This window comes from Rissa tridactyla, chromosome 13 (genome assembly GCF_028500815.1).
Source record: "Rissa tridactyla isolate bRisTri1 chromosome 13, bRisTri1.patW.cur.20221130, whole genome shotgun sequence".
In the NCBI taxonomy this organism is placed as follows: domain Eukaryota; kingdom Metazoa; phylum Chordata; class Aves; order Charadriiformes; family Laridae; genus Rissa; species Rissa tridactyla.
Genome location: NC_071478.1, coordinates 15525822 through 15536530, shown reverse-complemented (window position 1 = coordinate 15536530; position 10709 = coordinate 15525822). Strand labels below are relative to the sequence as shown.

Genomic DNA, 10709 nt, shown 5'->3' with positions numbered 1-10709 from the left:
CCTGCGGGAGACGGACTAATGAAGCCGTTAGCGCTGCACTCAAAGTGAGAAGCACCAAAGGGGGTTCGGGCTGCTAAATGTTGCAAAACCTTTGCCTAGTCCCCGCTGCTGGGAGGTCGCGCGTCAGCACTTCACCCATTTCTAATGGTTTACCCTTGGTCTCCCTACCTATCGTAGGAATGACGTCTAAATTGAGGTTAAGTCTGTGGCTGACGGTGCCTGTAGCCTATCGGTCCAAAACAAAGCTGCCTTGCAGATACGATATGGCAACTGTGTCCTGAGGTGAGGATGGAGGTGCAACCGTTCACATCGAAGGTGGCCCAGGAACCGAGAGCTGCCTCCCCCCAGCCATTTTCTTCCCACTCCCCTGGGGAGAGCTTTGGCGCCCACCCCCTGACCCAGCACGATGAAGACCCAAGGGCCGAGTACTGAAGTGGCGATGTAAGGACTCCAAGCACAAGAGGTTCCTCCAGCCTCATGTCACCTGCGGCTTTCGCTGCCAACCACTTCAGAGGAGGGGGATCTCCCTCCGCTTCTTCAAGACACGTCCACTGGCAGCCAAACGCAGAACAAACCCTCCCCTTGTGCCGGAGGGGGCCGTGAACCCTGTCCCGGGGGGCAGTGCCTGGAGGGCCTGGAGGGGTGAGGGGGAGTGGAAGCCGTCACCTTCTTCTCCAGGAGCAGCAGGGCATGGCGGCTGGTGCGGCTGGCGGACTTGGCCGAGCGGCTGTTGAACAAATGGCTGTTCACGTCGAGGTCCATGTCTGCAGAGCTGCTCCGGGTGAGAGGGGCTTCGTGTCACACAAAGCGGGGTGCAGGGGGGTGCTGAGCCATACCCCATGGACCTGTTCCCACAGCCCCAGCCCATGTAAGAGGTCCCCCAGCCCCAGCTGGTGTGAGGGTTCCCCAGCCCAAGCCATTGTGAGGGTCCCACAGCCCCAGGATGTTGAGAAGGTCCCCCAGTCCCAGGACGGTGTGAGGGTCCCCCAGCCCCAGGATCGTGAGAAGGTCCCCCAGCCCCAGGACGGTGTGAGGGTCCCCCAGCGCAAGCCGTTGTGAGGGCCGCCGAGCCCCAGGATGGTGAGCAGGTCCCCCAGCCCCAGGACGGTGCGCAGGTCCCCCAGCCCCAGGATGGTAAGAAGGTCCCCCAGCTCCAAGATGGTGTGAGGGTCCCCCAGTCCCACACCGAGGCCCGCCGAGCTGCCGGCTCTGGGGCGGCGGGAAGAAGCTGAGGCGAGGCCGTGTGCCGCCCCGCTCCTCCATGGCCCCCGCCACCCGCCGTTGTGTGTGTGGTGGTGGTTGCCATGGGGGGCCCTGCCCAACAAACCCTGACCGCCCGGGTCTGCCAGGTGGTGGGGCCCAGGGGGAGACAGAGCCGGGTGTATTTGTACACGTGTTTCTAGGCACAACCAGCACACCCCAATGGCGGCGGCTCTGGAAGCCCAGCGTGCCCTGCCACAGCACCTTGGATCACCTCCAACCTCTACCTCAGTGACGTAGGGGCCACCAACAGCCACCTCCTGCTCCTCACCCACCACATCAGCACCATCATCAACGTCTTCCTGGAGGTGGTGAACCCTCTGTCCCGACATCGAGTACCTGCACATCCCTGTGATGGATGCCACTGCCACCCGCATCTCCAGCTGCTTTGACTCCATAGCAGCTAAGACCCACAGCGCGGGGACAAAAAGGGGCCAAACACTGCTCCACTGCGCTGCCAGGGTGAGCAGGTCCCCACCCTCTACTTGTCCCCTCTCCTGAACCACCGCTCCGTGTCCCTAGCGGGCGCCCACACCTGGGTCGAGTCCTGCCGTCCCATCGTACAACCCAACAATGGCTTCTGGCAGCAGCCCATCCACTACAAACACAAGCTCTGCGGCGTCAACAGGCTCCGGACGATCGGCGCTCCGTCAGGGATGAGCCCCGATGTTTATGAAAATGAAGTAAGAGCGATGCTGCTGCTCTGAGTACAAATGAGCTGTCGTGATCTCTTGGCAAGAAACCCAGGGAAAGCCAACGGCAGTTCTTCCGCATCCACGCCAGAGCGTTGAAAATAGACTCGTCTAAGGAGGCTGGAGCATGAAGTTTCTGCTGCCGAAAGAAAGTACAGGGGATTTGTGACACAACCAGCAAGTCGTGGCGTTTACTATAAATAAAATCAGCCCAGTTTAAGCCACGCAGTTCGTTTTCACACATCATTTGTATTGGGGTCCTGACAGTAACTCAGAAACCATCACGTGTTTACAGGGTGTTGTTTTATTCCAGCACAAACTGTGCTTCTAATACGGGACAGAAACTAGCTGTGAGTCAGGATATTTGGAGTGTTACCAACATTTGTTTTTCCTAACTGGGATATGACTTTGGGTTTTGAGACAACAACCCGAAGTCCAGTCATCTGCTGCATTCCGGAGAGGGCAGGAACAGCGCGGACTCCAGCATCCCCGGTTGGGAGAGACCCAAGAATATCCTGCTTTCCACTATCTGACCCTTTCCCTTCCCACAGCTGATTCCCCCAACCCTTTTTCAGAAGGTGCCTTGGTCTCCCTTGGGAAATCCGTGGTTATTTGGGTGAGCCGTGAGCTGCTCAGAAAGAACCCCATTCACTCCTGGTGGGCCGGGAAGTCAAGAAGGAGCAGTAAAAGGAGGCCCGCTGGCGGTTTGAACCGTTGCGGCGAGGTCGTCGTGGTGTTATAGACTAGAAGCCTGATCTGGGCACCCTTTGGCGTGGCTCAGCAGCAAACAACGTATGAATTCTGCTTTAGCACAGCATGAAGTTTTCAGCTCTGGCAGCTCTGTCTCGAGTGGCAATAACAGACCCATTCCAGGTTGGGAGCCGGGGGGGACCCGGGGCTGGCGCGTGTGTGTGAGGGATCCCACAGCCCCTGGGTCAACATGAGGGGGTCCCACGGCCCCGGTAGATGTGAGGGGTGGGGGTCAGTCTCTTCTCCCAAGGAACAAGCCATAGGACAAGAGGAAACGGCCTCAAGTTGTGCCAGGGCAGGTTTAGGATGGATGTTAGGAATAATCTCTTCACCAAAAGGGCGATCAAGCATTGGAACAGGCTGCCCAGGGCAGGGGTGGAGTCGCCATCCCTGGAGGTATTTAAAAGCTGGGCAGACGTGGCGCTGAGGGACATGGGTTAGTGGTGGGTTTGGCAGTGCTGCGTTAACGGTTGGACTCGATGACCTTAAGGGTCTTTTCCAACCTCAATGATTCTACGATTTCACGTGCTCCCAATGGCATTTGGGAGTGCTCCTCCACACCCGCAAAGAGCAAACTAGGTCCCTGCAGGTCTCAAAGCAGCTCAGGTGATAGCTGTGGTGGGTGACAAAGAGCCTTCCCTTCCATCGAGTGCGTTGCTTTTCTCCCAAGGCACCTTCTTGAAGCAGAACGAAGACCCAACTCCTCATGGACATGTCAGAAGTTGTTCTCAGAAAACAGAGACGTTAAAGGAAAGGGCAAGAACAGGGTCGTTGGGTGCATGAATATCACAGAGAGCATTGGAGACATGGCAGACCTCGCGGAAGAGCCCCGTGTGCTGCGTGACCACCTGGAGCCTTGGTGCTTCTCAGACTGGGTCTCTGGACAGCCAAGGGTGCAGTTGGTGACTGTAGTCATCCCCACCCCTCTCCACTCCAGCTTTGCAGTTGAACACCAGGCTTTCCCTACGGAGAAGAATGGTGCCACAAGCCCTAGCAGGTCCCGCAGGCTCTTGTGCGCCGGCCATGGAGGGCACCACTGGCTGGGTCCCTGGCACAGGCACCTGCTGTCCAAGGGAGGGGAGACCAGAGCTTTGCGTATCTGGAGGGGGGTGGAGGTTCGTTGAAGTCCTGACTTGCCTGGCAAGTGCCTGGCGACAAGGCAGGCCCAACGCCAAGCTGGGAAGTTGGGTGGGAGTCCAGATCCAGCACGGGCACGGCTGCAGCTCACCATCAAGGGTGAGCATCTCAGTTTGAACGCGACTGTCGAGAGACATGGGAGGAAGGGGGGGGGAGGGGGGGATGCTGCTGCCAGCTCTTTCTTGAAGAGCTCTTTCTTCACAGCCATCAGAACCCAGGTGAGACCCCCAAACCCGCTGAACCAAGCTCCCGTCTGGCTTAGGGTGCCACTGAGGCACCACCGGTGTGTCACAGCAGCCTGTGGAGCACTTAAGTTCTGATATAGTGGTCTTAGTTATGCATACAGTAATTAGCACGCTATTAAAACCGCCTTAAACATTTGTATCTTAGATCCCTACTTTATGATGTAAAGTCAAGGTATTTGATAAAAACAAAGTATATGACTTTAAAAAATATCTTTAAGCTCTTGTGATTTCATTTTTTAGAAACTCAGCTACAGGAAGTCCAACAGCCTTCTCGGAGCAGGGCAGTGAGCCTGCGCCATAGAGAGAGAGAGCAATACAGTCCCCCGTTAAGCCAGCGTGCCCCAAAACGGTTAAGAGCAAATTCTGGAGGGGTTTTTTTGGGTGCTGAAGACCCAAAGCAGAAGACATGGGGCTGGAAGGGAGTCTGAAGGGTCACGCTGTCCATCTCCTGGCCTCCAACTGGGCTTGGACTGCTCCGAGCATCCTCAGATGTTCCTCTCCTCTGCTGGACATTGCACTCCTCGTGTCATAGAATCACAGAATCACAGGGTTGGCAGGGACCTCTGGAGATCACCCAGTCCAACCCCCGGCCAGAGCAGGGTCACCCACAGCAGGTGGCACAGGAACGCCTCCAGGCGGGGTTGGAATGTCTCCAGAGACGGAGACTCCCCCACCTCTCTGGGCAGCCTGTGCCAGGGCTCTGCCACCCTCACAGCAAAGAAGTTCCTCCTCATGTTGGGATGGAACTTCCCATGGTCAAGTTTGTGCCCGTTACCCCTTGTCCTGTCCCCGGGCACCACTGAGAAGAGCCTGGCCCCATCCTCCTGACACCCACCCTGGAAGTCTGTCGTCTTGGCATCTGTCCTCAGGCTGGGCTGTCCTGCCAGGGAGAATGCATTTTTCTTAACTTCTACCCTAAAAAAGGCTTTGCCATGGTTTCAGCTCCAAAGCCAGGACGGTCCCTGACACCGTTTGAGGACTGTGACGTGGTAGGTTTAAGAGCAGAGCCTGGCCTAGGAGGGAAGGATGTCATCTGCTGGCTTTGGCTCCCGGCTTAGCCGGCGTTTGTCCTTGCTGCCTCCCAGCTGCAGATCCCGCGTCCCTCTGTGCTGATGCAGTAAGCCTCCGACATCCCCGAGGGCGGCAGCTAATCCCCTGCCTGAAACACAGAAAATTTCCACCCTGAGCTCCCAGGCACCCGGCTGGCACGCAGCAAAGCCACCCAGGATCTCCTCTCCCCCGCACGGAAACACGCTGCTCCTCCGCCAAGGGCAGCGGCTCGCGGCTCGGTCCCCAGCACGCTCCGTCACCACCGCAGAGGAAGATTTGAGCAGCGGTTTAACAGCGGATCCAGAAGAAACGGACTTTCACACTTCAGCTGGAGCTCCTTGCCAGCCAGCACCCCCAGCGTGGTGGCACCAAGCACGTGGAGGTGCCACCCGTCCTTGACAATGCTGCTCACCGGCTTCAGGGCTGTCACCCCTTCTTGCATCTCCTGTCCCCTCCGTGCATTGGGGAGCGCAGAAACCCCACGGCAGAGCCCGCGTGGGCACACCAGGAGCGTGTGCCGGTGCCGGCTGCGCGGGTAACGCCAGGCAGCGGCGTCTCAGGGGTTAATGGGCCCCGGCACGGGCGTGCGCGGCTGTCCTGGTTTGGGTGACACGGGACTAATTTCTCTTCTAATGCTTGGGAAAAATGCACTTTTAGAAGACTCTCGTGTCTGAATTGGTGAAAATATTTACTTTACAGCCAGCCCTGGGGTGCAGTTTCAACGTCTCGGTGTTTTCCAGCTCGCCAGGTGCAGGGACGAGGAGAAGCGAGACCCGGGCACTCGACCCAAGCTGCCAACGGGGTTATTCCATACCATGAACGGCACATTCAATATCATTTAGGAAGTTTGCTGAGGAGTTCTCTCTCTCTTTCTCTCTCTCTCCCTTGCTGGCTGCCATCCCGAGAACTCCTTGCCCCGGTGCCGGAGCCCTGAGCCCTTCCCTTCCTCCCGAAGCCGCAGCGCTCGCAGGGTCCCACATTGGCTGTCCCTGCGGGGAGCGCACGGCTTCTGCTGATGGAACGGGCTGGGCAGAGTCCTTGGCTATTTTATATTGGTATTGGGATCAACAGTGGTTCTTTAGTGTTATTAATGTTAATTATCTCGTCTTATTCTGTTAAATCTGTTTATATTTCAACCCTCGTGTTTCCTTGTTTTTATCCCGAGTCGCCTTCCTGGGTGGGGAGGGGTCATCGGGTGAGAGAATAATTGTCTCAACGACAATAAATTGTTGTGGGCTCCACAAACCGTAACGGGGGGTTATGAGACCCTCCCAGCCGGCCTGCGCTTGGATGTTACTTAAAAAGAGATGAAAACGCAGCGGATGCTTGGCAGGGGCTGTGCAGAGAGGCTGGGCGAGGAAAAGTCCCCACGTTTGGGGGCACAACAGCTGCAGGGGCTTCAGGGGCAAGCACAGGGTGCTGCACCTGGGGAGGAATAACCCCCCGCACCAGGACAGGGTGGGGGTGACCTGCTGGAGAGCAGCTCTGTGGAAAGAGACCTGGGAGTCCTGGGAGACAACAGGATGCCCATGAGCCAGCAATGGGCCCTGGTGGCCAAGAAGCCAATGGCATCCTGGGGGGCATCAATCAAGAAGAGCGTGGCCAGCAGGTGGAGGGAGGTCATCCTCCCCCTCTGCTCTGCCCTGGGGAGGCCACACCTGGAGTGCTGGGTCCAGTTCTGGGCTCCCCGGTTCCAGAAGGACAGGGAACTGCTGGAGAGGGGACAGCAAAGGGCCACCAAGATGCTGAGGGGACTGGAACACCTCTCTTGTGAAGAAAGGCTGAGGGATTTGGGTCTGTTTAGTCTGGAAAAAAGGCGACTGAGGGGGGACCTTATCAACGCTTATAAATACTTCCAGGGTGGGTGTCAGGAGGACGGGGCCAGGCTCTTTTCAGTGGTGCCCGGGGACAGGACAAGGGGTAATGGGCACAAACTTGACCATGGGAAGTTCCATCTCAACATGAGGAGGAACTTCTTTGCTGTGAGGGTGGCAGAGCCCTGGCGCAGGCTGCCCAGAGAGGTGGGGGAGTCTCCGTCTCTGGAGACATTCCAACCCCGCCTGGAGGCGTTCCTGTGCCACCTGCTGTGGGTGACCCTGCTCTGGCCGGGGGTTGGACTGGGTGCTCTCCAGAGGTCCCTTCCGACCCCAGCTATTCTGGGATTCCGGGATTTGTGGCCCTTAGTCCAGGGTGATAGTCCACCTCAGTACCATCTCCATGCCGAAACCAGGTCCAGGGAGCCGGGACTGGTGGGGGGATCCAGACCCCATCAGGCACCGGGAAGCCATCGCCTGCCAGGAGGCCGTGGCATGGGGACACACGTCCCCACGCGAGGGCTGTCCCCATCCTCAGTGCTCCTGCTGGGGCTTGTCCTGTCCCGTGCTGTGGGGTCTGCTCTCCAGGAAGGTCTCTGCCTCGGAGCAGAGGTGTCCCAGCCTGCTCCCCTCCCGCCATGCAGCTGGGACTGGGATGCCTGGCCCTCACCCATGGGAAACCCGATCCTTCGGAGGGATGGCCGGAGCAGAGGGATGTCATCGGGCTGAGATCACGGCCTGAAATACCGGGAGAGAGGGCCACCACGCCAGGCCAGCCCACCCGCCACAGCCAGGCCCTTCATGGGCATCGAAACCCCCAGCCCCAGCACGACGGCTGCCCGCGGGACCCCGGTGCCAGCCCGGCTCCAGCCACCGGCCTGCACAGGGACACCGGTGGCGGGGGCCGCCCTCCCCAGAGCAGCAGGGCACGGGGCCAGCAGCACGAAGCGCTGAAACCGGGCTAAGCCATGGATGCAGGCGGGATCCGGGGAGATCCCAGTGCCAGCAAATGAGTCGGGGGGGCTGGGACGGGTGGGCACTTCCCAGGGAAGGGCTCCTTATCCCAGCGTTGCCATGGATGGGCTGGTTCGCAGGTCCCGCTCCACCCGTCCCCTGGCGGGGGGGGGGGGGGGTCCAGGGAACACCCAGGAGGGGATTTTCCCCCAGCCCGGTCCCTGGAACCGCAGCAGGGCTCAGTTTTGCGAGGAACCAGAAAACCAAAATGACTTTCAACCCTCCCCGTTATGGAAAAGCCTCTGAAATGTGAGCCCCGAGAGCAAACAGGCGCGTGGCTGCCACGCTCGCGGCCAGCGCAGGGGCCCTTCCCCGAATATTCGGGGCCCTTCGAGTCCTTTGCGGGACGGGCAGCGCTCCAGCCCTGGGGCACTGGTGGAGGTGACAGCGATGGTGGGCACACCGGGACACCGCGGCGGCCTGGCAGCCACCCTGCCTTGGCGTGTGCTGGGGAAGGAACCGTTGCCGGGACGCTTCTGGAAGCGGCCTCAAAACTCACCGCCCTGATGAGTGGAAGAAAATCGCTGTTTGGGAGAGGGCGGGAGCGAGCGGGGCGTTTCCAGGGGGGAAGCGGGTTGTGGTTGCGGGGTGACATGAGTCACGGGGCCGGAGAGGGACCGGACGGGTGACGCCGGGGGGACAGGATGCCGCCTGGTGTCACGCTGCCCCGGGGGCAGGGCGAAGCCACGCTGCGGGTGGCCGGAGCCAGCTCCCAGCAGGACTGGCCCTTCCCTGGACACGTGCGGCCGGTGACTCCTCTCCCAGTCACCGCGTCCCTCCAGTGTCCTGTGCGAGGGTCCCGGTGCCAGCCCTGGGGCTGCTGAAGCGTGGCTGTCCCTGCATGGAGATGCCGGCCACGGCGGGGACGGCAATCCCGGCTTCCCCTTGGGGCTTCCCGAGGCGTTTCTGTGCCTCAGTTTCCCATCCCCACAGCGGGTGGTTCCTCCCTTCGGGCCATGACGCCGGTGTGCGCTTTGTGGGGGGGAGGGAAATGGTCCCAGGAGCCGAGGGTGGAGTACGACAAAAATAGAGCTTTATTTTGGGACAAGTGCAATCAGAGCTGGGTCCTTCGGCCCCGGCGCAGGGACGGCGAGCGCGGTGGCAGCCACCACGGCCGCTGCGTACGGTGGTGCCGGTGCGTCCGTCGGGGCATGCGCACACGTGTGTGCCGACGTCGGTGCCAGGCACACGCACGCCGGAACGTCCCTGTGCCAAGGTGAGCGTGTGTCGTGACGCAGCCCAGCACCGTCCCGGAGCCATGGCGGGTCTGAGCCATCCCTGTCCCCTTTGCCGGGCTCTCGCCGTCTCTGCGAGGGAGCCCCCGGGGACGGGCGGGCAGCCCTGCCCGCGCCTGCCTGCTCCGGCCACGGCAGGGTGAGAAGGATGGGCCCGGCGCCATGGTGGCCGGGATGGCACGGCGATGACAGGGCTGGCAGCACCGGGGGATCGGCAGGACACAGAGGGCTTGGGGACAGGAGAGGGGACACTCACCTGCCCCGACCCCGGGCGTCTTGTCCAGCCATGAGACCCGTGCGTAAGCACAGCCCCGGCTTTACTCCAGCCAGCAGAGCTCAGTAGTGACGCACACGCACGTACACACACACACACGTGCACGCTACACAGACGTACGCGTGTGCGCACACACGCACACACACGCTGCTCGGTGTTCCCCAGGCGGGACAGCGGTCGGACGCGCAGTCGTGTGCCCGTAGGCACCTCCTGCGTGTGCGCACGGGACACGCGTTCCGAGCCGGTGCACGCAGCTGCACGCACACACGGAGGTACCTGCAGCACACCCGTCAGCCTGCACACACACACACACACACACACGCACACAGAGCTGCGCACGCTCAGACGCACGTTTGCACACGCGGCATCCGCGCGCACCGGGGCTGTGCGCCCCAACACGCGTGTGCGCTCCTGCACGTAAGGCGCTGCGCACGCACAGCGACACGCTCGCACGCACAGAGCCCGTGCGCGCCAGCACACGCGTGCCCACCCGCCCGCGGAGCCGTGCCCACCGGCACGCTCGTATATGCGGGGTCTACACCAATGCACGCGTGCCCCGCGCGTGAGACCTGCGTGCACACGCGGAGCCTTCGCACGCGCGCGCACAAGCACACACGCAGAGACCCCCTCCCGCTGGCAGAGCCTGAGCACACCCAGACGTGCCCACAGAGCTGTGCGCGGACACGCTGGCACACGCAGAGCCCGCGCCCGTCAACACACGCGTGCGGAGAGCTGTGCCCGCCGGCACGCACATACCCGCTGACGTGCTCGTCAGCAGACGCCTGCACGCAGAGCTCCGCACGCCGACACACGTGTGCACGGAGCTGCACACCCAACACACGTGTGCGCAGAGAGCCTGGGCGCACCAGCGCGCCCGCCTGTACGGCGACTGCGCACCAGCACACGTGTGCACGCACGGCTGTGCAGATAGCACACATACACACAGATCTGTACGCGCCAGCACACGTGCGCACGCACAGCCGTGTGAACCGGCCAACACACGTGCGCACAGCACCTCGGCGTGCCGGGGCGCGCACAGAGCTTTGCACAGCAGCACACCCGTGTCCACACGGGGCTGTGCGCACCGGCACACACGTGTGCGCAATACCATGCACACCGGCACACGTGTGCACACGCACACACACAGCCGTGCACGCCGGCGCACGCGTGCACACAGGACCATGAACACCAGCACACCCGTGTGCACAGCGCCGTGCATGCCACGCACGCGTGGGTAC

General features: G+C 61.1%; 1 protein-coding gene across 1 annotated transcript; it reads left to right on the top strand.

Annotated features, from left to right (window-relative positions):
* The first annotated feature begins 760 nt into the window (after nt 1-760).
* On the top strand, nt 761-1999 carry DUSP18 (dual specificity phosphatase 18). The gene is made up of 3 exons (XM_054219798.1): nt 761-781; nt 1404-1611; nt 1731-1999. The coding sequence occupies exons 1-3, from the start codon at nt 761-763 to the stop codon at nt 1934-1936; spliced, it is 435 nt and encodes a 144-aa protein (XP_054075773.1). The 3' UTR covers nt 1937-1999.
* Nucleotides 2000-10709: the final 8710 nt, after the last annotated feature.

Coding starts and splice junctions, on each gene's coding strand:
- DUSP18 (XM_054219798.1), top strand. CDS start 761: ATGTCTGCAGAGCTGCTCCGG. Junction 782..1,403: donor TGTCTGCAGAGCTGCTCCGG/GTGAGAGGGGCT, acceptor ACGTGTTTCTAG/GCACAACCAGCACACCCCAA. Junction 1,612..1,730: donor TCGAGTACCTGCACATCCCT/GTGATGGATGCC, acceptor CAGGGTGAGCAG/GTCCCCACCCTCTACTTGTC.